The 26,985-nt window shown below is 32.0% G+C and overlaps 5 protein-coding genes across 8 annotated transcripts; 2 read left to right on the forward strand and 3 right to left on the reverse strand.

Moving 5' to 3' along the window:
* The first annotated feature begins 637 nt into the window (after window positions 1-637).
* On the forward strand, window positions 638-9,573 carry Dp1 (satellite-binding protein 1 Dp1). Of its 2 annotated transcripts, XM_018547272.1 has the most exons (22): window positions 638-776; window positions 2,016-2,218; window positions 2,786-3,001; window positions 3,180-3,386; window positions 3,822-4,037; window positions 4,106-4,289; window positions 4,393-4,707; window positions 4,815-4,924; window positions 5,006-5,162; window positions 5,284-5,459; window positions 5,985-6,116; window positions 6,200-6,346; window positions 6,430-6,588; window positions 6,674-6,808; window positions 6,887-7,105; window positions 7,172-7,307; window positions 7,407-7,558; window positions 7,640-7,768; window positions 7,858-7,968; window positions 8,128-8,325; window positions 8,498-8,716; window positions 8,792-9,034. In XM_018547272.1, exons 2-22 carry the CDS (start codon window positions 2,057-2,059, stop codon window positions 9,032-9,034), a joined length of 3,723 nt encoding a protein of 1,240 aa, XP_018402774.1. In that variant the 5' UTR covers window positions 638-776; window positions 2,016-2,056. The 2 variants fall into 2 exon arrangements, with proteins under 2 accessions (XP_018402774.1, XP_018402775.1); XM_018547273.1 differs by lacking the exon at window positions 638-776 and having other exon boundaries at window positions 2,057-2,218; window positions 8,792-9,573.
* Window positions 9,574-11,735: 2,162 nt separating this feature from the next.
* Window positions 11,736-12,369, reverse strand: LOC108779783 (dual specificity protein phosphatase 19). The gene has a single exon (XM_018547288.1). The coding sequence runs from the start codon at window positions 12,342-12,344 to the stop codon at window positions 11,763-11,765; it is 582 nt and encodes a 193-aa protein (XP_018402790.1). The 5' UTR covers window positions 12,345-12,369; the 3' UTR covers window positions 11,736-11,762.
* Window positions 12,370-12,532: 163 nt separating this feature from the next.
* Window positions 12,533-16,292, reverse strand: LOC108779777 (tRNA pseudouridine synthase A; the record flags this gene model as incomplete). Its single annotated transcript, XM_018547280.1, has 5 exons — window positions 12,533-12,805; window positions 12,879-13,113; window positions 13,289-13,435; window positions 15,742-15,876; window positions 16,162-16,292. Coding segments are annotated over 5 exons (921 nt in total), but the record flags the coding sequence as incomplete, so codon positions are not given.
* Window positions 16,293-18,705: 2,413 nt separating this feature from the next.
* LOC108779782 (uncharacterized) lies at window positions 18,706-21,125 on the reverse strand. The gene is made up of 5 exons (XM_018547287.1): window positions 21,039-21,125; window positions 20,558-20,723; window positions 20,170-20,317; window positions 19,796-20,042; window positions 18,706-19,135 (listed from the first exon to the last, which is right to left on the reverse strand). The coding sequence occupies exons 2-5, from the start codon at window positions 20,630-20,632 to the stop codon at window positions 19,036-19,038; spliced, it is 570 nt and encodes a 189-aa protein (XP_018402789.1). The 5' UTR covers window positions 20,633-20,723; window positions 21,039-21,125; the 3' UTR covers window positions 18,706-19,035.
* Window positions 21,126-22,049: 924 nt separating this feature from the next.
* LOC108779778 (zinc finger protein 525) lies at window positions 22,050-26,213 on the forward strand. 3 transcript variants are annotated; one of them, XM_018547281.1, is made up of 8 exons: window positions 22,050-22,257; window positions 24,087-24,267; window positions 24,377-24,586; window positions 24,696-24,905; window positions 25,018-25,236; window positions 25,348-25,557; window positions 25,666-25,821; window positions 26,003-26,213. In XM_018547281.1, the coding sequence occupies exons 1-7, from the start codon at window positions 22,173-22,175 to the stop codon at window positions 25,766-25,768; spliced, it is 1,218 nt and encodes a 405-aa protein (XP_018402783.1). In that variant the 5' UTR covers window positions 22,050-22,172; the 3' UTR covers window positions 25,769-25,821; window positions 26,003-26,213. The 3 variants fall into 3 exon arrangements, with proteins under 3 accessions (XP_018402783.1, XP_018402784.1, XP_018402785.1); XM_018547282.1 differs by having other exon boundaries at window positions 24,177-24,267; XM_018547283.1 differs by lacking the exon at window positions 25,018-25,236.
* The last annotated feature ends 772 nt before the right edge of the window (window positions 26,214-26,985 follow it).

Consider the following 26,985-nt stretch of genomic DNA (forward strand, 5'->3'; position numbering starts at 1 on the left):
CTGGTCTTAAAAATGATACGATGCATGAGGCGAGACGAAACAGAAACAGAAACTATGAAGTTTGTAGAGCTACAATCAGCTACAACTTACAGCGCCACTAGAATGAGATAGCATGATTTTTTCTCTCTCGCACAATTTCGACGAATAATGGCGGACTTCACGTGTCCAGACTCTTATTAGAGGGTCACTACATCCGATGTGCGTCATACGATGACTCTGCAACCAATCAGTGGGTCTATTCTTGAAAAGAAACGTATACGAAAGTCTAAGGAAACACTACAGTATACGTTACAGTATACTATAGCATTTTCCTAGTTTTTCGTATACGTTTCTTTTCCAGGAATAGATCCCCAGAAAACAGGATTTTGCTTCGTATCGATGATACGATTTTTCTGATTGGTTGCAGAGCGTCGTAACGAGGGTATCGGATGGCAGGATGAATTCGGCATGCGACACGTAGTAATTTGCGACCGCAACATTGGTATCTCGTCGTGACACAAACCTATCAGGGGATCGTGATGGTAACTTTGGGTTATCCGATGAGGATGGGCCCCCGTCCCGTCTCATTTCACTTTGCGTTACCGGTAAGGAGAGTTGTGTGCCTTGTGGTAATGTGGGGCGTTAATTCCGCTCCACGTTAATTTAATTAGATCTCGACCCCCGAAGTGCACCGCTCGCTCCTCGTAACAGACGTTGTACTGTTTCAGGCAAATCACCGTTAAACTGGCTACGTAATACACATTTATTACTTGGCTGGATTTCTTTATTACGGTAGAGTAAGTAACAACTTTCAAGACTCTCTGTTGTCCATGTTGCGTGCGAAGAGAAGCGTGTGTTTGCCTTGTCACACTTTTTCACCGTGCCGTATGGCTCTTCCTCATTTCTTTTTTTCCCCATTATTTTCAGTTCGTCCTGTCGTTTCCCTTCGTCTCGCAATTTTCTCCGCGTTCCACCCTCCTCGCCACAACGTGCAGATGCTGGCCCCGCCGCGAGAGGTTAGCGATCTCATGACGTGTCAAGTTAACGCTCCATTCCATATGGTAGTCTCAGCCATTGGTCATTGACGTGCACTCTGCCGTGCATCTGTTTGTCGTTTTTTTTGGCCACGATGCTCCTACGGATGTTCGGGTTGCAAGATTCTTTCTACCGACTTTGGAAATCGTTCTTTTAGCTACGCACGCCTCGTGCGGCCGCGAGTCACGGCGCGATATCCATCGTTTCCCGAAAAATTCCGTGTTCATCTCGAAGTAACTTGTCGTCGAATGCGAGAAAAAAATGTGCTGTTGTGAAATTCTATCACGATTCGATTAGCCCTAATTGTGAAGATGGATGCATACCCTCGTGATTATTCGGATTAAATTGCTTCGGGAGAGAATTTATCGTCAATATCAGCTATCGACGTTCCACCAGATAATTTATCATTTTCGTCATAAAATTAAGATTTAAATAAAAAAATCGTAGTTTTCAATTTTATAAAATTTATTATTAAATATTTATATTAACGATGGTATATAGTTCTATTATAATTTTATCCATCAAACATAAAGTCTGAAGAGGACTCAATTCAGATTCGGAACTGGCCATTACATCATTATTTAAGTAGATTTTAAGTAGATTTCTTTTTGTAATCATATTTTTTAATAATTTTGTACTCTTAGTCTAAAATTAAATATGTCAACATTTCCATAATTTTAATCTTAATTAGACTCTTACTTCGCCCTTTTATTGTTATTGATTATTATTAGAATAAAAAAACTTTTGTGCAAATGCATTGTATGTATAAATGTATGTGTATATTGTATGGATATATGAAACATGTATATGTATTAAAGAATATATATATGTAAATTTTGTTAGTTCATTAATCATTGTATTATTATTGAATAATACTATATGAATTATTTATTATTTATAATTAAGAGTGATAACTACACTCATTTATATTTTATAAGTATGTTACATATGTTTGCAAAAGGACTATTTACAAAATGGAACATTTCTGATTTACGTCGTAGTGCTACTGTAAGGACTTGGCAAGAAACAGGACATTCGAAATATGCAGCAGCAGTCAGTAATAGAAGAGGGAATGGCCTACGAGCCACCTACTTACGATGAGACATTCCCTGTCCTCCCTGAATCATCTAGCTCCAACTCTGGACCTTTAAACATATTTTCCATAAGTAACAGCTTACAACTTGGTCGTATTACTATTACACAGGTAAAGGTTTATAAGAATTTATTTCTTGCAAGACTTGTTTAACTTATAGACATTCTAAATTAATATAAACGTTCCGAATTAATATGATTGATTGTAATAAATTTATTGAATTATAATAACAAATATAGCTCATTGTTTTTTGACCTGGGAAGTATACTTATTTAAAAAAAATTTTTAATTTATATGAGAGCAGATAATAATTATTAATTTTTTGACTTATAGATTTCATTTTTTTTTCTTTTTAATGAGGGACTTGCTGTAACAATGGATTTTACATTTTGTAAAAAAAAATTGAGTAAATTTAAAATTAAAGTGAATAATGCCAACATCACGCATTTGAATACATTACAGGACTAACTCACATCATAGTAAAATATGTGATGTTAATATTTTTCTTGTTACTAACTTTATAATTTATTTATTCCGTTTTTACTAATGTGTTGCAGCAAGTCCATTAATTGAATAATTAAAGGTGTGCATTTATAGTTTTATCATAAAAAAATTGAAATTTTATTTTACTGCACAAATAAGTACTTATTCTTTTACACTTTTTCTACTTTCGTATAGATGTTTCGCGTACCAGGAGAAGAACGTAAGTTTGATCATAGTGATAAATTTGGCGAACGTGAATCTATTCGTACATGTAAAACTATCATGAAAGAGACAAATACTATTATTGAAATTGCATCATCTAAAGATCAGTCTCTAACATTTCTTATAACTGGAAAGCAAAATCAGGTGTTAGAAGCCAAACGACGTATTTTGACAACATTTCAAACTCAGGTAATCCTCTGTTAAGAGATACATGAACCCATAATTTATTACTTTGCAAATATATACTTTGTATCCTTATGAAATAGAATAATGTAAATATTTTAACTTATTTATTCTTTATTACATTTTTGCATTCTCTTCCATAAATGTACATAAATTATTCTGTATTTCTATCAATTATTTATAGGCAAGTAAGCAGATTAGTATTCCTAAGGATCACCATCGTTGGATTCTTGGAAAGCAAGGGCAGAGGTTAAAAGACCTAGAACAAAAAACCGCTACAAAAATCAATGTTCCTGGCGTCCAAGATCAATCGGATATAATAACAATTACAGGGACAAAGGAAGGCATTGAAAAGGCTGAACATGAAATTAGAGTTATTTCTGATGAACAGGTAACTTTTAAAATAATAAATTACCGTACACACAGATATGTACAGTCTATCTTTAATTGCACTTGTTGCAAGATAGTGCATGCATATGAGGCATTCCATGTCAATCTGGCATCTTTTGATAAAAAAAAAATTGAAGATTTCAATTCTTGTAAAATTTTACAGACGTATTCTAAACACGAAAAATGAGACACATTTAGAGGAAAAAATTAAAAAGATGTTTTCATGAAGTTATGCTTATCTTTAAGTTTCAAGAATTGACGAAAAATGTGGCTTTGTTAAAACATTTTTTAAATTTTTTTCCCCAAAAACGTGTCTCATTTTTTCATGTGTAGAAGGTATGTGAAAAATTTCAAAAAAATTTAAAATATTGATTTTTTGTGCCCAATTTTTGACGTGGAATCTCCGATATACAATAAATTTTGTCATAAATTACAGTCTAGGAAGGCTTTTGAAAGGATAACTGTGCCAAAAATATATCATCCATTTATATATGGTGCACATAATGAAAATCTGAATGCTATGATGGCAGAAACTGGTGCTCGCATCAATATTCCTCCTGCATCAGTGCAGCAGGATGAAATAACTATCGCTGGTGAGAAGGAAGGAGTCTTAGCTGCGAAACAAAAGATCGATAGTATCTATAAGGATATGGTAGGTTAATAACATTTTTTATATAATTTTATTAGCACGTAAACGTAATGTGTAAATTTTTAATTCAGGCAAAAAGATGTACTACAGTATCTGTAGAGGTTCCCAAATCTCAGCATAAGTATGTAATTGGACCTCGTGGTACTACCATAGCAGAAATATTACAAACAACTGGAGTGAGCGTAGAAATGCCTGCACCTGACTCAGCGACTGGTACCATAACTCTTAGAGGACCCCAAGAGAAGCTCGGTCAAGGTAAGCAATTTCAAATTACTAATTATAATCTTTTAGTACTATATCTGTAGGTAACATACTAATTATTACATATTTATTTATATTCTCATTTATGTATATATAGCGCTTAACAAGGTATACGAAAAGGCAAACAGTGTTCGCACTGCTGTGGTGGAAGCTCCGGTATGGATACATAAATACATCATTGGACGCAAAGGTGTAAATATCAAAAAAATTACTCAAGAAATGCCAAAAGTAAACGTAGAATTTACTGGAAAAGAAGATAAAATCAAGATAGAAGGCCCACCTGAGGAAGTAGAGAAAGCACAAAACGAGTTACAGCTTATGGCCAACGATCTTATAGCAAAACTTACTTTTGCAGAATTAAATGTTGATCCAAGATTCTACAAACATATCATTGGAAAAAATGGTTGTAATGGTGAGCACAGTTTAATCATTTCCAATTTTTACTAACTACAACTATTTTCACCTTGTAATGCAAAGAATGTCTGAATTTGTATTAAATTTATTCTGTTTTTATTAAAGTGAATCGTGTTAAGGAAGGAACGGGTGTAGTGATTAGTATTTCTGAAAATGATGGCAGTAACATTATTCGTATTGAGGGTAATCTCGCTGGGGTATTAAAAGCTCAAACGGTACGTATTATATTTTTAATTATCAATTTATTGTTAAATCAATGGAAAAATATTAATGTTTTTATTTTATAAATAATATAGGAACTTGTAGAAATGGTTAAAAAGTTAGAAAATGAGAAAGAAAAGGATGTGATTATAGATCACAGATATTATCGTAACATAATCGGTAATAAAGGAGATAATATCAAAGAGATTAGAGATAAATTTAATCAAGTACAAATTATTATACCTGGACCAGGTAAACAACATAATAATACAACATTATAATTTTATTCTGCATTAATTTACAATATTGCAATAAAGTACTTGTATCGTTCCAACATTGTTTACAATTATTATTAGCTAATCATTTTTTTCAGGCGAAAAAGGAGATATAGTGAAAATTAGAGGACCTAAAGAAGACGTAGATAAGTGCCATAAACATCTAATGAAATTGGTGAAAGAACTTAACGAAAGCAATTATGTATTGGAAGTACCTATTTTTAAACAGTTTCATAAGTTTGTAATTGGAAAAGGCGGTGTTAACATCCGTAAGGTGTGTATCAGATTAATAGAAAAGAAATAAGGACTCGTTATATAATAATAAACAATATGATGTCAAGGGCGATATAAGAGTCAAAAAGATTTTTGTTCGACAATAAAACATATAATTAGTCACTATTTTCAATAAAATTAATTTAAACATTGCTTAACACTAATTCGCTTTCAAACAATTATGATAATAAAAATAAAAATAAGTATTAATAAATATAAAAAATATAAAAATGTTACAAGTTACAAGTTTCGGCTCTCGGATTGAGCCCTTCTCCTTAATACTTATTTTTATTTTTATTATCATAGTTAATTGTTTGAAAGTGAATTAGTGTTAAGCAATGTTTAAATTAATTTTATTGAAAATAGTGACTAATTATGTGTTTTATTGTTGAACAAAAATCTTTTTGACTCTTATATCGCCCTTGACATCATATTGTGTGTATCAGATTTTTTACTTGTGTTTTTTTACTAATTGCATTTATTGTGATATATTTCAATTTTATTCATTATGAATTGTGTGATATAGATTAGGGAAGAAACGCAAACAAAAATCGATTTGCCTGCAGAAGGCGAGAAAAGTGATGTTATAACTATCACTGGAAAAAAGGAGAATGTGGAAAAAGCGAAAGAAATGATACAAAAGATTCAAAACGAATTGGTAATTTATTAATGTTTTATATACAATAAAAGCGTAAATCATTAAGAGATATCTGAGAATACATGAAACATTTATCGCACTAGGCTAATATCGTTACCGACGAGATTACTATTCCACCAAAGTTTTACAATTCTCTTATTGGTACCGGAGGTAAATTGATACATTCTATTATGGAAGATTGCGGAGGTGTCACGATCAAATTCCCTACGGCAGAAAGTAAAAGCGACAAGGTAAAAGAGGGAAAAAGATCATTTTTTGGTCAAACCGAAATTGTTACGGATAAATATATATATACTTATGCGTGCACACATAGGTCTGCATCAGAGGTCCAAAAGACGACGTGGAGAAAGCAAAAGCGCAGCTTTTAGAACTAAGCAATGAAAAGCAGTTATCTAGTTTCTCGGCTGAAGTACGTGCCAAAATTCAACATCACAAATTCCTTATTGGAAAGAATGGTGCCAACATCAAAAAGGTAGAATGCACGAATTCAACGTATCGTATTTCCAAATTCTATTAGAAAAGTAAATTTTTACGTAAATCTTTTTTTTTTATTGCAGATAAGAGAATCCACAGGTGCACGAATTATGTTCCCGACAGAAGAAGATCAAGATAAGGAAGTGATTACAATTATGGGAAAGAAAGAAGCGGTTGAAAAGGCTAAAGCCGATTTAGAAGCTATGATTAAAGAGATTGTATGAAGATCGTTATTTTTAAGTTAACAATATAAATGTACACTGTATCTTTAAATTTTTTTTTTAATGTATTTGCAGGACAATATTATCGAGGGCGAAATTCGTATCGATCCTAAGCATCACAGACATTTTGTAGCACGAAGAGGCGGCGTACTGCATCGAATTGCTGACGAATGCGGTGGCGTGCAGATTTCATTCCCTCGGGCAGGCATCGATAGCGATCGCGTTAGTTTGAAAGGCTCCCATGAGTGCATAGAAGCGGCGAAACAACGAATGCGAGAAATCGTTCAAGAACTAGTAAGCTTGTAGAATGAACGCCAAATGTGTCGTTAATTATATACTTACTGTTGTTTTTCAATTTAGGAATCTATGATAACGGTAGAATGCGTAATACCGCAAAAACACCATCGAACGGTAATGGGCGCTAAGGGCCGTAAAGTGCAAAATATAACATCTGAATGTGATGTGCAAATTAAATTTCCCGATCGCGATATATACGGTTAGTTTCCATCTGAAGTCTTATATGCAAATATATTCGCAAATTATTAATTTCATTAAATCAATAAAAACTTTGATTTTTTTTTGCACATTATTCTAGATGAGCAAAAGGCATTGGAACAAGTTAACGGTGAAAATAGAGAAGGCGTGGAAACTATTCCAGCTTGCGATATAATTCGTATTACCGGTCAACCTGAGAACGTTGCCGCCGCTAAGCAAGCTTTACTCGATCTCGTTCCTATCACGATTCAAGTTAGTTAATGTTCTTGTATTAATGTACTCTCACAATTATAAAACTAGTCTTAAGCAAGATTTTTTGTCCTTTGCATTTAGGTTGATGTTCCGTTCGATTTCCATCGTTCAATAATTGGCCAGAAGGGTAAAGATGTGCGTGAATTAATGAATACATATGATGTGCACATCATGCTTTCTCCAGCGGAGGAGAAATTGGATTATATCAAAGTAATTTTTTGTTATATATTGAGATTATTAAAATTAATATAACTATTATCTCGTAGACTTATCGTTTATCTATTTTTTTTTTTTTTTAGATTTCTGGAACACCATCCTGCGTTCAAAATGCCAAAGAAGCTATCCTTGAAAAATGCGAGGCTTTGAAGGCCGAACGAGAAGATCGAGCATTAAAATCATTTGAATTAAAGGTAAATTTATTATTAATTCATGATTAATTTTCCAATAATTTATAGTATTTTGGAAAAAAGAGAAAAATATGCTCGAGTATTTTTTAAAGAAATATAACGTATTAAATGTTATCTCGTTAATATGCATATGAAGTACATAATTCACATTTATTCAATTAGCTTGAAGTTGATCCGGAATATCATCCAAAAATTATTGGGCGAAAAGGAGCGATAATCAGTAAAATACGTAGTGATCACGATGTTCAAATTATTTTCCCGCGCAAGGGTGATTCCGAGGAAAATATTATTTCAATAACAGGATATGAGAAGAATGCATTCAGTGCACGAGATGATATTATGAAGATTGTCAATGAATTGGTAAGTCAAGTCTCATAGAAATACCTTTATAAAAATATCTATTCTTATTAGTATATTATAGTTTATATATCTTTGTCCTCCAAAATAATCCAACAGAACAGTTATAAAAATATTTTGTACTTAAAGAGATTCATTTAATACCATTTATTATTTTCTCTTATTCACATTTTAGAATGGTTTAGCGAAAGAGGAAGTGCAGATAAACGCTGCAGTTCATTCACGTTTAATAGGCGCAAAAGGTAGAAATATCCGTAAAATAATGGATGAATTTAAAGTTGATATAAAGTTCCCGAAAAAAACCGATGCCGACCCCAATATCGTAACGATCGTGGGAGCGGAGGACAAAGTAGCCGAAGCGAAAGAACGTTTGCTGAATCTAGAGGAGGAATATGTAAGTGACGTTTGATTAAAGTTGTTTATAATGTATCTTAAAACTAATAATTAACAAAAAAAAATTACGATGCAGATGCAAGATGTGATAGAAAATGAATATCGCGAAAGTTTGCGTTCGTCTCGCGACGACGGTAGCAACATCGGTGGCGGTGAGAATGACACCGGCTTCATCGTGAAAGGAGGACCATGGGAGCAACAACAACAGCAGCCCCAATGCGCACCGAATACAGCCAGTGTAGAAGAGTTCCCGCAGTTCGCTGGTTACTCTCATGTACCCGTTGTAACTCCAGATGGCCCTTGGGGAATTAAGCGTTAAGATATAAATCCGAAAAAGTTCACCGTAAAAAAATATCCAATTGATGACACCTAATAAGCTAATGAGATGTAAGGTAATTTTCCTCTGACAAACTGTATGTAAAACATATATGAGTATACGCGTATAACATAACACGGTACATACACACATGAAACACATCATACATTTGCATATGCACTTGTGTTGGGTGGTTCCCTGTTCCATTACTGACGTTGTTGCTGCATACGACCCGGCCATTCTATTGGACTCTGACACTGGTTTACTATACACAACGTTTGATGACGATGTTTATATTTACAATTCATAATACCGATGTCCTATGTATCTGTAACTGTAACGCATGTTATATCCTGAGTCCGTTGCCATGTCACTCGGTCCAGTCGGACGTAATACAGTCGTACGTCAAGTACGATTTAATCGTGACATTCATTTATAATGAATGATGTGCTTTTCAGGTACAGATATGTTGTACTTAAGACTGTGGCTTCGTGGGAAATAATCGGATCAGTGTTCTGCGGAAAAAGACTGAGTCCTCAGAAATTCCGAAGTAGAAATATTCTGTAGTATTTTCTACTCTACAGAAATGCAAATTGTCCATGAATACAATTTGTATTCTACTATCTCAATTTGTATTAAACAAATTTTTGTGTATATTAGTTTTTCCTGCAGAAAGAACTGGCCGATTCGTGTATTATATTATTTTCACAGATATAATCTTTATACTACGTATAGACCGCTCGCTAACAGTCATACGTTGATCTTAGCATAATAATTTGTTAATTTATTTATCTCTTTTGTACATATATCACATTTTCTCGTTATTTTGTGCCACTTAGGTGAAGTGGTTTCTAAATTACATCATGATTGTTAAAATTTATATTATAAAATTTTCATGAATCAAAAAAGAAAGAAAGGTAGGGGCTTTCTAGGGAAAAGTTTGTTCTTAGAGGGATTACGCCATTTTTAAACACATTAATTATTACCAACATCTCCATAATTTTAATGCAATATAAATAAGAGATCTGTCGATACATTGAACCGCATACTTATCAATAACGATGTCTAAATAACACGATTTGTAATCTGAGATTGAAAATCAGTATAATCTTCGTGAATGAAATTTTTGATGCTATATAGAAATAGGAAAATGTGTTTTATGCTATTTTTCACATTTGCATTGTTCTCAGTAAATAGAAAATCATTTTCTTGTACCTGTGACATCAAAATGAATTATTATACTATTTTTAATTATTATAAGAAATCAATGTTGTATGTTAAAGAAACGCGATATTTAAAAGGCCTTGATCCCGCACCGCTTATTCATTAAGGCTACGATCCGTTGCACACGTAATGCACATGATATATTCTTTATCCTCATTTAATACTCTACGAAAAACAAAGATAAAATGATATACCTCATGCGCGTTATACGTGTAACAGAACGCAGCCTTAGATGTACGTGAAATCGGCACTTTGCAGAGAATGGTCAAATTAAATCTGTTGAATGATATTATGAATAGTGAACGATACACGAATTTCTTTCGATAACCGGCTTTATTTATTTGCTCTACTTTACCATTTTGTACACTGTTTGATGTGCAAATCTTTGCATTCTACTATTTATGAGGCCAACTAGCTAAGAAAAGGATATTAAGTTCAAGTGCCTTGTCTATTTTCTTCGAGACAGCTCATTTTAATTGTTGGAGGAATGTGAATAATAGATTATACATATAAATAAATAAAAATACAGTATATATGTATATACATATATATTATATTTATCTAGGATATCTGAAAATCACTGGATAATAGGTACTCTTAGAGATTCCGCTCACGAATTCTCAATGTAATAGCTAATATTCTCGAATTAAAAGTCTTTTACAAGCTATTTTGTATTTTTCGGCTCTCATTTTCGCGAGAAAACGCATTTTTAATAGCTCATCATTTTGAAATTATCGATGCTTCGACATTTTTAATGAATAAAATATTAAATGATGTATTTTATCTATATAGAAAGTATCACCAGTGATTTTAGGATAGCCTGTAATATACACACATCACATTATAAACACATACATAGATATGGATAATAATTATTATAAATAATATGTAATATGTAATAGAAGAGAGAGAAAGAGAGAGAGAGAGAGAGAGAGAGAGAGAGAGAGAGAGAGGTAATAGGTACCAGTGTCGGTACATTTATACACTGCTATTATGTGAATGAAATAATAGGATTATCATGTATACAGAAATTCACTTATATTTTTTAGATTTACAGAAATTTTTATAAATCTACTTGGTACGGCGACCTATGTGTCATCTCCAATGCATGGTAAATGTAAGGAAAAAGCCAGAATTAGTAAAATTTTAATATGCTTAGTTTTGGCTAAGAGTTTCATAGATGCTGTGCATGAATATAATTTTCTAATGAGTTATAATAAAATATATTGTAATTACATAAAACAATATTCTCTGTACACATAAGTAAATAATATTATAACACATGGATTATATTGTAACAATATACTACATTCATTGATCTATTTATCCATTTCCTATACGCATACATTCTTTCCCGTCATTTCAAAATATCGATTCCAAATAAAATAACTTTTATTTTATTATATAAACATTATGAAATATATATAGTATCAGTCAGAAGTACTGATAAAGAATTTATCAATATAGAATAAAAGCACGTCAAAATTCATACATTGAAATATATCTCCTAAAGAAAAGTTGTATTTTCAATACTACGTAGCTGTTTTATGAATCCATCATTAGGTCTGATGCAACTTCTTGCTCTTTTCACTATATTGTAAGCTTCGTCATATGATAATTTCTTAATAATCATTAAGTAAGCGATAACAATACTGGCAGAACGAGAAACTCCAGCGTTACAGTGCACAAGAATATTTTCTTTAAGATTCGTGTGTATGATATCAATGCATTTTTTTATCGATGGCAATATATCTGATTCCGGCAAGTCTAACAAGTCACAGGTATGATACTGAATGTCATCGTATTTTTCGAGAAGATTGACACCTATACTCAAAATATGTCGTATTTCATACTTTTTTAATATATCAATACAAACAGCTGAATCTTGAGAACCGAGATACAATCCTGATATTATACTGGCTACATGCAAGTCGGGTTTTTCATCCACTACGAATGGCAGACTTTTTTCTAATTTCTTCACTCGACCATGTTCAATTTCATATTTATTGCCAAGCTGATCTATTATCACTGTTTTACATGATTTTAACGACGATTTTTTTGTCATGATAAGTTCTCGTAAATCCATCATGCAAAAATTAATAAATATTTATTATATAAATATTAACATTCGATGGCAAATGTTAAATACATCCGTTAAAAAACATCATGTATCAATGTCATTATCTACTACATGATACAATAGATTCTATATTTTATATATTAACATTTTTCAACTATTGCAATTAACACAGTTTTTTAACGCATATTTTTTATCTTCTATTCTTTCAACTGTAATCCTTGTTGCTGTTCTTCCCACTCTAGTTCCTCCAATTGTGGTGCCTTCTGTTGTTCTTCCTCTTGCAATATGGTACAACGTCTTAATTCATCTGGATCGTATTCTACATTCAATAGATGTAAGCCATTCGGTGGTACAGGCGTAACACAGGAATTCCAGTTACGATGCGAAGGAACTTGTAACATCACAGTGATATCTTTTTCTGTTATTTTTCCTAATCCTAACGCAATAAGAGCACCAACCATTCGTCTAACCTGCGTGTGTACAGAGAGTAGCACTTATAATTTTCTTACATACAAATGTATTTATTTGCGAATAAAGTATTACCTGATTGTACAAGAAAGCTTTTGCCTTGCATGTGAAATGCAAGTATGTAAAATTCTTGGACAGTGGGTCAAATGGCATTAAAGACTGCGCCTCTTCCAAAGTAAAAGCCTGTAAAGCACGTACATACTGGATTTTGCGATCTGATGTTGTTTGCGCGCTAAACGTAGTAAAGTCTTTTGTTCCCATAAACAATTGTATACCACGTCTTACTCTATCTATGTCAAAGTTGTGTGATCTGAAAAATTTGTCACACAACAAAGGATTTATTCAGTACCTTGAAAGACAAAAATAATAAAAATGAGTAAATTTAATAGAATATTTATAATTTTATTGATCAACACATCTAGTAAATTTTATTATTGCAATTTTTATTCGTTTCAAAATAAAGAATTTTTACTTCATATAATTACCTTAAACAATGAGTATGTATTATTTCTGGAAGGGATATCCGTTGTTCTTCATATATTTTAGGTATCATAAATCTGTACAGATACGTCCGAGATTTACATGAAAATCTTACATGAAAATCATGTGTGATAGGTATACACTCCAGTAACCTATAAACAGCATTATTTTTAATAAATATGCTAACATTAAAGTTCATTTGTATGTGTGTGTACCAAAAAGTAACATTGGCTTAAAGTTATTTACGCAAAGCTTAAAACTCTTCCTCTTTTTCAAATTTTATTATCTCTACTATGCAATCTTTTGTTTTCTACATAAAAAGTGCCTATCCAGATAATAAATATCTATCCAGTGACCTATTCACATAAGCCAATAGAAAGACAGAGAGTGAGAGTTTTAAGTCTCATTTAAAGTTAAAATACATTAACGCACACTTTTGTGAGGTAATCATAATCGGGTATGTTAAGTTAGTACCTCCCCCAACTATAGTACTCAGGAGTTCTGATTAGAGTTACCACTTCCTTTTGACGAGACGAAGAGTTCCCTATAGTTAATAACAAGAGTTCCGCGCTCAATAAACATTTTTTTTACATTTTTTAAAAATGGGGTGCTAACTTTTTATCGAATTTCGATGTGGAATAGTTCTGAGCGGCTTAATAGCTTCAATTTGCGATTGCCTAGAGTTCCTGATATGTAAAAAAAATTTTCGAATAAAAAAAAATTAAAAATTTTTGAAAACTTAATTTTTAGATACAATAGTTCTGATGATAATTTCTGCTTCTTTTTGACGATACGAAGAGTTCTCTATGATTTTTAATGACATACGCGCTTAATAATCATTTTTTAATAATTTTTTAAAAATGGAGTGCTAATTTTTTAACGAAATTCAAGGTCGCATAGTTCTGATCAGCTTAACAGAACTATTTTGCGAATACCTAGAGTTCTTGATACATAAAAAACATTTTTGAAATACAATAAAGTTTAAAAAAAATAGTGGAAACCTTTGAAAATTTTTTTGAGAGTACCGAGTAGTTCTGAGTAGCGCTTCTTATAGTACTCGACGAGTTCTATCGAAAACTGTAAAGTGAAAAAGCGATTAGACCAACGGTTTGCAAGATACAGCGACATTTGTCAGAAGATCAACAATTTTTAGAATATATCTCGGAAACCATTGGTCCAATTGCTTTGAGTCCTGATACTTTTCGACAAAACTCGCCGAAAACTGTCCAAAACTCCGAACAGAACTACTCGGTACTCCCAAAAAATTTTCCGACGTGGGACTTGGAAAAAAATTTTTGATCAAAAATTTTTTGGGAGTACCGAGTAGTTCTGTTCGGAGTTCTGGACAGTTCTCGACGAGTTCTGTCAAAAAGTATCAGGGTTCAAAGCGATTGAACCAACGGTTTCTGAGATATACTTATTTAAAAATTGTATGATCTTACAAATGTAACAAATGTCGCTGTATCTTACAAACCGTTGGTCCAATCGCTTTTTCACCTTACAGTTTTCGATAGAACTCGTCGAGAACTATAAGAAACGCTGCTCAGAACTAATCAGTACTCTAAAAAAATTTACCGACGTGGGACTTGGAAAAAAATTTTTGATCAAAAATTTTTTGGAAGTACCGAGTAGTTCTGATCGGAGTTCTGGACAGTTCTCGGCGAGTTCTGTCGAAAAGTATCAGGGCTCAAAGCGATTGGACCAACGGTTTCCGAGATATACTCACTTTAAAAATTATTGATCTTTTGACAAATGTCGCTGTATCTTGCAAACCGTTAGTCCAATCGCTTTTCCACCTTACAGTTTTCGATAGAACTCGTCCAGTACTATAAGAAACGTTACTCAGAACTACTCAGTACTCTCAAAAAAATTTTCAAAGATATCTACTATTTTTTTAAAACTTTATTATTCTTCAAAAATATTTTTTATGTATCAAGAACTCTAGGTATTCACAAAATACTTCTGTTAAGCTGATCAGAACTATGCGACCTTGAATTTCGTTAAAAAGTTGCACCCCATTTTAAAAAATTATTAAAAAATGATTATTAAGCGCATGTCATTAAAAATCATAGAGAACTCTTCATATCGTCAAAAAGAAGCAGAAATTATCATCAGAACTATTGTATCTAAAAATTAATTTTTCAAAAATTTTTAATTTTTTTTAATATTCGAAAATTTTTTTTACATGTCAGGAACTCTAGGCAATCGCAAATTGAAGCTATTAAGCCACTCAGAACTATTCCACCTCGAAATTCGATAAAAAGTTAGCACCCCATTTTTAAAAAATGTAAAAAAAATGTTTATTGAGCGCGGAACTCTTGTTATTAACTATAGGGAACTCTTTGTCTCGTCAAAAGGAAGTGGGAACACTAATCAGAACTCCTGAGTACTATAGTTGGGGTGCTAACTTAACATACCCATCATAATCAGGTCTAAGATGAATGTCTTCATAAATTACCTAATGGTATGACCACATTTGGCAAAGTAACGATTAACATATCGTTTTACTTCTGAAGATTTATATACTGTGTTATATTTGTTTTCAAGCTCTACATGAGCAGTGTTGCCTAAAGCATGAACTCCAGCATCTGTTCTACAAAAATATTTATTTTTATGTTATACTTATTTTAAATATTTATTTTTATATTATATCATAAAACTTTATGTTATAAAAGATTGATAAGAATAATTTAGTCTTTCCAAGAAACACATAGAAAACAAAACAATTAAAAAAATATATATATACATATATAATTGTTAATTATATAAAACCAAATATAAAACAATATTTTTGACAATAGGTAGAATGTTATAAGATCTTAGGTATATTAATTAATGCAAGTTAATTACACAGTATAAAAACAATATGAAAGTCTACCTGCTAGAGAGACATAATGAAGGAATAATTAGACTTTTTGGCGAAATGGTTTGTAGAGCAGTTTCTAAAGCACCCTGGACAGAATCTGCATCTCGTATAAAGCAGTTGGAACTCTGCCTTTGCAAGCCCCTTTACAAAAAACAGTAATAATAAGTCACACAATAAAAAGAAAGAAAAATGTAGATTCTATATACAAAACAACGAGATATATGCATGAATACATTGTGCTTAAATAATATATATGTATTGTTTATAGTATAAAATAGAATAGAATATTTTATTACTTCAGTTTACATTACCAAAATTATTATCTCTACTATGCAATCTTTTGTTTTCTACATAAAAAGTGCCTATCCAGATAATAAATATCTATCCAGTGACCTATTCACATAAGAAAAAGATTTCTTATCCTTAGTATCACCAAAATATCACAAAATATAATTATAATCACAGCCCCATTCTATTATTGCTTAATTCGCTGCTATTTAATTACATCAATTTGTGCCAACTCCCTTTAGTTCCCTCAGATTCTGCATTCCTTTTCCTAATCATTTTACTTCCCTTCTTTTCAATTTTCTTAAAATTTTATTTTGGTTCTGCGCATAACAGTTTTACAACTGTTTTATGATTCTTCGCTGAGATAGGACTATTCCTTTAGATCTAAAAGTATAATCCAATTAGCGAGACGAATCATAAAACGATTGCAGAACTGTTGAGTCTGCTGAACGCAGCCATTTTAAACTTTTGAAAAAAAATATACCAATGTGTGTGTACATTATTCTCTATACAAACATCTATTAATATTTACAATTAATATTCAACACACATTCTTTAATAATATTAAAAAATGAATATGCATATCATATGCATATATAGGTTTTATATTTAATTTTTATTATTGTGCAAGACCAAGTTATTACATATTACAATAAGTAAAATAATAATGCCAACTTTTCAAATAACAGCGTCAACATGACGGTTTCTCTGTCACGCTTCCCGCGATCTTCAACGGCATAACTTCCCAAACCATCCTAAATCGTTCAAGCAATTATACAATAACCACCTTCGATTTTGATAAAATTCAACTTATTCGACGCGTTTTTGCACAAAACGAAAAAAATCTGACAGAAATAAGCATCGCTCTGCCCCGCGAACCGAGATATTAATCGTTTAAGGTTGACTATTGAGGTTAGGAAATCTGTCACAGCCCTACAATCGCAACGTCTTCTACATGCATTTCGATCTTATGCACTCTCACCCCTACTATGGTTACGTTTGCAGACTTGGTGACTGTTGGTGAACCCTTTACGAGTTATAAATACTTTTCAAGCGAGCACTGTCTAGGCTGCAACAATTCTAGGGCTGCGTTCGGAAACGTCACCGGAGTACCCCCGTGCATCGTCTTATCCTCGTTTAATATGTTGTTTTAACTTTCTGTTTATTGTCCCCTAAATTGCGCTCAACATCGTACAATAAATCTCACATTCGCACACATCTTATTACCAGCCCCGCAGCCAGAAAGGCTTGGAAAGGCTGACACTGGGATTACTGGGCAGTGCGGGCCATTGAGGTTCGCGTAAATAGAGGGTTACGTTGGGTTGCGTTTAGAATCATCGCCTGAGTGCACCCAGGTGTCGTATTAATCTTCGTTTATCATTCGTGAACAACAAGGAGCGGCCCAAGACGCTAGTAAAGGACTTCCGCGATAAATTGATATCAAAAGCACGGTCGAAGTCGGCAACACTTTTTCAAAATATTAATCGAGGTGATGCAATATCCGAATCAGGACGAAACACGTGCATCCCCTTTGAGGGTCCCCACAAGAATACCAAAGAATACTCATTCGCAGTACTCGCACACACATTCATGCCATCCAATCGAGCATGTATAAATTTACATTAGAATATAAATATACTATATGTTATATATACCTGTACTGAGTACCAATGTACGAAAATTTAAGAAAATATCGTACCATAATTGGCTGCTTTCCTTTTAAAAGGCACAAATCTGACACACAACTGGAACACAGTTTGCCACACTTAAATGGAACGCGATATGTGTACGGTGTGTATCGTGCGTACGAACTTTTAATACCTAACCTTAAAAGATTTGAATTTTGATCTTAACGGACGCACGAGATTCGATTATTGAAAGGAGTGATCGGAGTGATGTGATGATTTTCGAGTAAAGGTATATACTAAATACTTTATGTATGAATACCTCCACCAATTGATACTTTAACGAATTAGCGGAGGTTTTCCAAAAAAAAGATTTAACATCTTACAAGTATTAATTGTAAACTCTCCAAAATTATTTTTAAACTTTACAGGTATTGATAAATATCGTGTATCAAAATTATTTATCACATGAAATATATTTTAAAAATAAAGTTTATTTTATTATTTTTATTACTTTTTAAATAAAAATAAAAATATAATATTTAAAAATTAACGACAATGCAGTGTTTAATATACTCGAAAAAAATCTTAATATAAAGTTATTTTCTTATTTATTCTTAATATAAAAATTATAAAGGTATATAATACTAGAGAGAAGCCTGAGAGCGGTCGTGTCATGCCCGGGATTTAGCTGTTAATTTATTTTGAAGCGCCTCTATGTCCACTAAACGTGGACATTGAACTATGTAGCCAATGTCCACGATCGTATCGGTAATGTCCACGATTTTTTGGTTCGAATCTTCCCAATGTCCATGATTATCGGTCCGTTAGACAAAGACAGACAATGATTTTTCTTTCATGATATTCTATGTGTCCTCTTTCTGCAATTTATTTCCCAAATGCAATCCTTAATTTTCTTGAAGTTTATGCAGAGCAACAATATAATCCCATTTTATATCCTCCCCATTTTTATTTACAAAGTATTTCGTACCAACTTAAGCATATGGCATGGATCCAAAATACATGCACTTTTATGCTTTGAAATGGGATCAAATGGGATGTTCAAAATGTGTCTGTAAACAATTCGGATTATTAATATTGCACTTTAAAAAGCGTATCATACTTAAATTATTTGCTGCACCGTCACATAAGGATTTTATACATACTCCACAATCATGCAATATCGATAAACATTGAAGAATGAAATTTGCTTTTTGTTCTCCATTAATACCGTTAATGAAGAAATAACCTACGGGTATTTTCCATAATTCTAATGAATTTATTAATGCATTATTAATGCCTACGACTAGAAATACAAGCGCTTCTTTGGCAATATTATGTTCCTCATTAGTTATATTATTGTTAATATCACAGTGTCCGCAAAATTTTTGTCCATCAAATTCGATTTTCTGTCTAATTGCCATTTCATCGATCATCAAAGCACCAAACAGCAAATAGTTAGTATTTTTTACACGATGTTTGATAAATTCTAGAGCTTCATTATTAAATCCTGGTTCCCCATCAACTGACCGATACCACTTACATGATGTCTTTGGATATGGGAGACAGGAATTAAAATTTTCTCTGACATAAGAATATGCTCTCGGAGAATAATAATGCATGTAAGGTCAACGCAAACGTTCGTATTTCGGCCGTATATTTTCGAGTCAATGATTTTCCCTTAGACTTATCAACTAAACGCTTCAATAAATTTGAGGTTCCAGCTGCAATACCTTTTAAAGTATACAATTGCTCGTAACAATCTTTTTTCACCTAACGTTTTAAATATAGCTTCCATAGTAGTCATCCTTTTTTTCATACGTCTCACTTTTTGGCTCAAAACTTTCAACCGTTTTTTGTAATGTTCCTTTGTTGTTTTCAATTCTTTCCTTAATTTAACATTCTCCGGCGAATTATAGATTCTACTTGGAGATACTGCAGTAAATTTAGATTCTTTCAAGGGTGATGAGCCAACAACAGCTAAAAAAGGAATAATATATATTCATAATTATGTAAAATAATAAATATAAGAGTTTATCATTAATATTGTACTGTTTAAAAATATTATTCAACTTAATACAATTATTTCAATTTTGAAAAGTTATACCTATATCACTTCTTTCCACACTTCCTTCAGTAATTGTTTCATTGCATAAAAGCGGCTGTATCCCAACCAAGAATGTTTCTTCACGTATTCTCTTTGTATTCATTACTGATAAAGATTCTTGCTCAATTGTTGATATTTCTGAAGGTATCTACAAAAGTTCATAAAATATCTAAAATGATTACTCTATAATAGATCACAGTAAACTATTTGCAGTATGCTTAATTGAGATACAGAATTTGCTGATATAATATATGATGGTATATGACAGCAGAATGCGGAATAATTGACAGTATTATGACAGCACTGATGCATATATAAATTCAAATAAAAATAATAAAACAATGAAGATGCATGACAAATATAAACAATTGTATCAAACATGTCTTACATGTGGAACTGCATCTGCTTTTAATTTTACATACACTAATGATGATTTGTCGAAATCTTTGGAATGAAAATGCATGGAGCATATGACTGCATTTTGCTTTACAGAATTTTCCGGAATGTTTAATGCTGCACACCATGATAATCGTCTTATTTTATTGTTTGGGAAACTGTAAAATATATATATTTATTTTATTATAATTAATACATAATTGTAAGTAGTAATTTATATTTTATTTTATAATTTATCAGATAGCACAATGTTCAAAATATAGCCAGGTCTGCGTAGACAAATTTTGAGCAAAGCTTCCTATCAAGTTTTAATAGCAGAAAGGCAATGAATTGTATGTAGAGTAATATATCTGGCAATGTCGACAAATTGCCGCTAAAAATATAACAAAGTTTATTTGGTCTACTAAGTCTGTTAATTTGCCAACAAATTGCTAACATTTTGCTATCAGGGAAGTTATATATTATACACTTACGCATGAAATGTTATTTTTTGTTTTTCCTCTATTTTTTCTTGTTTTTTAGATTTACGAAATGTTCTATTATTGCATCCTACTATTATACATGACGGCATTTTTACTATAAAAAAATATTAAAAGTTGAATCTTAAATCTAATGAATTCTTCCACGAAATTCTGTAAAGTAATACTACAAATTGTCGACTAGATGACAGCACTATATGATGACAGCGTTTTGGCTCCCTCGTTGTTGGCCATCCGAACTAATGATCAATATGGCCGCTTTGGTCGGTAATGTAATCAGATTTTTAATACGGCCGTCTAAGTAAAAGTGAAGGTGAAGTTACAATCATACAATTATTCGGTTTTTAATAGCCCCTGCAATAATCGGAGCGGTGGCGCGTCGCAGAGCCTTTATTTCGAGCCATTTCGAGAAGCGATCCCTGCATTGTAATTAACCACGTATTTCCCTTTTTGGATCGCGGCAGCGGTCCGACCAAATCGAGGGTAACGTGTTGCCAGGGGCGTGGGCGGTCGCGTGCATCATTCCGGCGGGTTTCGCTTGCAGTACTTTGTGTCTAATGCTTCCCGTACACGCGCCCGCTTCGCACAATAAACAACTAAAACACACATGTTACACAATGTACTAATATGTACATAAGTATATCTGTATGTATATGAACACTTATAATAGGTATCCATACGAAAACCTTGGATCAGTCGTTCCCAAGACATCGACGTGCTTATTTGTCAGCAAACAATTTCAAATTCAAACGTATCATTTGGTAATTAATCTACACCATTAATTTTTGAATAAAAGTTATTAAATCATAAAAGTTATTAAATAAATCTAACAACTATTCATCGTCAGAGAGGTGACTTTACAGTTTTAAATATTTGTATCATAACAAACATTAAATATCGATAACTAAATTCATTTGACACAGGTTTCTGTTACTTGCTTATTACTTTTTGTGATAGCTATCAATTTATTATAATTTTATTGTACTTAAAATTATTACTGCTTTTTAGGATTTTTTATAATTTAGGAAAAGTCTGAAATTGTAAAAGTGTCTAAATATATTTAGAACGTATAAAGTACGAAAGTAATATAAAGGACGTTATAGTAAAGTGAGTTGAAAAATATCTCTGATGGATAAGAGAGTTGAATCTAAAAATATTAATCAAAATGAAGAAACGAACAACGACATAAAAGAAGATGAACACAAACAGCGCGGTAAGAATTATATAGTACCTAATAATCATTCTTAATTTTATTCATGTCATTGTGCATTAAAATTTGATCAACAAAATTAATACATTAAATAATGCATCATACAAAGAAACAAAAATTTTGATGTGTGTACTTAAAATAATTTTGTCAAAATTCATCGTATCGAGATTTTTAGAACAAAACACTTTAAAGCTTTGAATCTGTTCTCTTCAGACATTTATTTCAAACGACATTTTATAAAGTTACACAAATAAAAAAGAGGGTGCAACAGATTTCAATATTTTTAAAGATATTTGCGAAAATTCCATGTCGCGAATTAAGAATGTGCACTAATACGGTTTAAAAGCAACTGAAAAGGTAAATCTTGGTATCTCAATTTCTTTACTATCGTGCTCTGTACTATTTTCATTATTTGAATGGTCGCGTTCAGCAGAGAATGTAGCGGTGCAACCGTTGTAAAATTTCGTGCTGAACGCTACGGAGCGGTTTACGCTATTACAACATGTTTGAGCGGTCACCATTTTAAGGTTGATTTATACTGGCCGTAAACTGTTAACTTATGCCGTAACCTGTAAAAATTGACCAATCACAGTCGAATGAGAGGGGAATAATCGATTATAATTGGTCAATTTTTACAGATTACAGCATAAGTTAACAGATTACGGCCAGTATAATCCAACCTTTACCCATCATAATGAAAGTACGCTCCCAGCGCTACGGAGCGTTGCGTAAAGCGCTCAAGTAGCGACTTTCTCTGCTGAACGCAACCATACTATACGTTGATGTAAAAATGAACATTTTGCTGCAACGTTGAATAAATCTGTGAAAAAAATCTTACAGAGGTCGACGGACAAGAAAATTACATACAAAAAACGATTCTATCTTTCGGAAGCCATCGAAAACCATTTGTGCACAATTATCATTTCGCACCGTGCAACTTCACAAAAGTCGTATAAAACTTTAAGATTTGATGAATCGTTATTTATGACATGATGTAAGAATATAAGATGTTTCAATGCGCATTGTAGGTGGGCCCGTAATTAGAGCAGCCAATAAAAATTTAGTCCCAAATGCAGCGCGAAATTCAAATCAAGTATTATACATGATGTGAATAAATGCTTAAAAAATATATAAAGTTTTCATAATAGTGAATAATAATAACAGTTTGTATACACATAAGTATTTTAATTGTAGCAATTAACCTGAATCAACTTTTAAATCTGTACTTTTGTATGTACATACGTGCGACTTTTACAATTTTTCACGCAACACGACAGCATTGTAAAAACTCGATTCTGTAAGAACAAAATATTAAAGAATTATCACAGTAAATTAGTAATAATCCTCCCTCAGCGGAATGATGCTATCACGATCGTCGACGACTAAGAACGGAATAAAATCCAAAAATGACTTAATATGTAACTTACCCTGTAAATTCGGCTACAAATCCTGTTGCGGATCGTTGCAGATCTTGGATGAAGCCATATTGTTTTTTTGCATTTGAGGCAAATTTCTGATTGGTCGACACTGCGCATCTCGGGAGTTGAAACATCTTATATCTTACATCTTACATCATGATTTATGATACTCTAACTTTATAAAATGTCAGTATGGAATTTTATAAAGTGACGGTGTGAAGGGTAGAGATTACATTATATTATAAATTGGTTTCTTTAACATTTTGGTCGGATGATCTTTTACAAAATCGTTCTTTTTCGAAGTTTGCCTGTTCTTGCTGGTTTAATTTGAGTAGAGTATTTTAAAAATTATGATAATTATGTTAGTTTTCTCTCTCTTTTTTTTTCATAACAAGATCTTTATTTAATTTTAAGATGATCGCTCTAACTCTCCGACAATTTCAAATGCGGAGAATAGAAAAATACATCACATTAGACTATACATATGTAAAACATGTTTTAAAGGGTTTAAGACTAATTGGATTTTGAGTAGACACGAGAGAACGCATAAAAACGAAAAGCCTTATCAATGCGAGTTTTGTAAATATAAATGTGGGTGAGTATTTAAGTGAACAACAAGAGTTAGGAAAATGCTTTGGTTATTCAACATCAATGATTAAATTAACAGGTAAAAAATAATAAATATTACAATGATCTATTTGCAGGCAAAAGGTACATCTAAATAGTCACGTGATATTAAAGCATAAAGATGATGAACGTTTCAAGTCTAATAAGGACCTATATTCAGGAGGTGTATCACACAAATGCGGAACGTGTAATAAAGAGTTTATGTACATAACGCATTTACGTAACCATGAAAGAACTCATACAGGCGAGAAACCTTATCAATGCGAATTTTGTGAAAAAAAATTTAGGTGTGTATTTAAGTGAACTATAAGAATTAGGAAAATGCTTTGGTTATTCAACATCAATGATTAAATTAACAGGTAAAAAATAATAAATATTACAACGATCTATTTGCAGGCAAAAGGTACATCTAAGTAGTCACGTGATATTAAAGCATAAAGATGACGAACGTTTCAAGTCTAATAAGGACCTACATGCTGGAGGTGTATTACACAAATGCGAAACGTGTAATAAAGAGTTTAAGAACAAAACGCAATTACGTAACCATGAAAGAACTCATACAGGCGAAAAACCTTATCAATGCGAATTTTGTGAAAATAAATTTAGGTGAGTATTTAAGTGAACTTCAAGAGTTATAGGGAAATGCTTTAGTAATTCATTATCAATGATTAAATTAACTGGTAAAAATAATAATTATTTCGATGATCGTTTTGTGCAGCCGGAAAGATGGCCTAATATATCACGTGATGACAAAGCATAAAAATGATAAAGGTCTTCACGATTTCAAGTCTAATAAGGATCTATATACTGGAGGTGTATCATACAAATGCGGAACGTGTAATAAAGAGTTTAAAAACAAAGCGCATTTGCGTATTCATGTGAGAACTCATACAGGCGAAAAACATTATCAATGCGAATTTTGTGAAAATAAATTTAGGTGAGTATTTAAGTGAGTTACAAGAGTTATACGGAAATGCTTTAGTAATTCATTATCAATGATTAAATTAACTGGTAAGAAATAGTAAATAATACAATGATGTATTTGCAGTCAAAAGGTATGTCTAACACGTCACGTGATATTAAAGCATAAAGATGATGAACGTTTCAAGTCTAATAAGGACCTACATGCTGGAGGTGTATTACACAAATGCGGAACGTGTAATAAAGAGTTTAAGAACAAAACGCAATTACGTAGCCATGAAAGAACTCATACAGGCGAAAAACCATATCAATGCGAATTTTGTGATAATAAATTTAGGTGAGTAAATTCCTGAATATCAAGAATAAATGGAATTATTTCTATAATTCGTTCTATATGCTTAAATTATTTTGTAACAAATGATATATTGCAACGGTAACTTTATAGACATATTCGATCTCTAAGACAGCACAAATTTATGTTTCACTACAATAACATTATTACAAATTTAATGAATATGAAAAGAATTCTCATACTAAATGGTACTTAGTCATCATGTGGACTCGAAGCACGAAAATAAAAGACAACATCTTTACAATTAAGGTATGTCCTTTTTTGCGTTTTTTGACGATTCGATATTTATTTTATGGTTTGACTACTTCATTTAAAGATAAAAATTTTTTAATTCTTGACTCTTAATTTGTCCTCTTAATTTACCATTTGTTTTAAACTAAGAGTCCTTTACATCATTTATTATTGTTTATGTCCTTTAATATTATTACAGATTACAAATAGAGGGCTATATAAGAGCCAGATGTGTAACAAGGAAGCTTTAATTCAAAATAATAAGAAATTACAAAAAACGGTTTGACGCCGCTCGGATCATTATCAATGTCACAGTAAATTATAATTATGAAACTATTTGAAACCTATAAAATTGTTCTGTAGCGCAGTCCTCGTATCCTTTACTTTGTCGAGTACATAAATGAAAATAATCAGAGTAGTAAAATGTTAAAAGTTTATGAATAAAAAATTCATGAATAAGAAACACAGACATAGTTTTACTAGATAAAGTGTTGAAAATTTATAAATAGTAAAGAAGAACGCAGATAGTTGAAATTCTCATCATAGTTATGAAATTGTTACATTCAGAAATGTGAGCAAGTTTGCAATCGTAGTATTACCGAACAAATGATTTCGACGGTGTCAGATAACGTAATAGATATATAATAAATTATATATAATACAGTATGTACAATAGATTACGTTATGTGACATCGTCCAAATCATTTCATATGTCTTTGTTGTTTTATACAGCTTTCTATTATGTTTCTTTTAATATAATTGTTTTTCAATTCTTTCTCACTTAAACGCCTTTGTGTTTACGCCTCTACGCATTAATTAAAAATATGCTAATTTTCTGTTTTTATTAGAGTCTTCGTTATCAGATCCAAACGGCCACAAGTCCGTAAATATTTCAATTAAAATTACACTTTCTCGTTTGTGAAAGAAGACTTTAAAGAATATCACTTTAAAGGACCTCAAAGGAAATCAGAATTTTGAGGTATTCAACCGAAATCGTTCATTTATTTAAAAAATTATAAAATCATCAATTATAATATTTTTAACAAATAAATTAAAGAAGACTCTCGAAAATTTCAAATAACAAGAATAATCAGGCTAATGAGAGCTATTCCGCGGTTATTGGTGCGACCATATATAAGATATTAGAGTGTGAATATTATATACCACGTAAGTAGTTCCCCC

This window comes from Cyphomyrmex costatus, unplaced genomic scaffold, assembly GCF_001594065.2.
Source record: "Cyphomyrmex costatus isolate MS0001 unplaced genomic scaffold, Ccosl1.0 scaffold611, whole genome shotgun sequence".
NCBI lineage: Eukaryota > Metazoa > Arthropoda > Insecta > Hymenoptera > Formicidae > Cyphomyrmex > Cyphomyrmex costatus.

What these genes read in the sequence shown, in the direction of transcription:
- Dp1 (XM_018547272.1), top strand. Translation starts at nt 2,057, where the DNA reads ATGCAGCAGCAGTCAGTAATAGAAGAGGGAATGGCCTACGAGCCACCT. An exon ending in GAGAAATCGTTCAAGAACTA is followed by an intron (nt 7,106 to 7,171) that starts GTAAGCTTGTAG and finishes TTTTCAATTTAG; the next exon opens with GAATCTATGATAACGGTAGA. An exon ending in TCCCGATCGCGATATATACG is followed by an intron (nt 7,308 to 7,406) that starts GTTAGTTTCCAT and finishes ACATTATTCTAG; the next exon opens with ATGAGCAAAAGGCATTGGAA.
- LOC108779783 (XM_018547288.1), bottom strand. Translation starts at nt 12,344, where the DNA reads ATGATGGATTTACGAGAACTTATCATGACAAAAAAATCGTCGTTAAAA.
- LOC108779782 (XM_018547287.1), bottom strand. Translation starts at nt 20,632, where the DNA reads ATGCATTTTCATTCCAAAGATTTCGACAAATCATCATTAGTGTATGTA. An exon ending in AAGCAGATGCAGTTCCACAT is followed by an intron (nt 20,318 to 20,557) that starts GTAAGACATGTT and finishes GAACTTTTGTAG; the next exon opens with ATACCTTCAGAAATATCAAC. An exon ending in TGTGGAAAGAAGTGATATAG is followed by an intron (nt 20,043 to 20,169) that starts GTATAACTTTTC and finishes TTCCTTTTTTAG; the next exon opens with CTGTTGTTGGCTCATCACCC.
- LOC108779778 (XM_018547281.1), top strand. Translation starts at nt 22,173, where the DNA reads ATGGATAAGAGAGTTGAATCTAAAAATATTAATCAAAATGAAGAAACG. An exon ending in AGATGAACACAAACAGCGCG is followed by an intron (nt 22,258 to 24,086) that starts GTAAGAATTATA and finishes TTTAATTTTAAG; the next exon opens with ATGATCGCTCTAACTCTCCG. An exon ending in TTTTGTGAAAATAAATTTAG is followed by an intron (nt 25,237 to 25,347) that starts GTGAGTATTTAA and finishes ATGTATTTGCAG; the next exon opens with TCAAAAGGTATGTCTAACAC.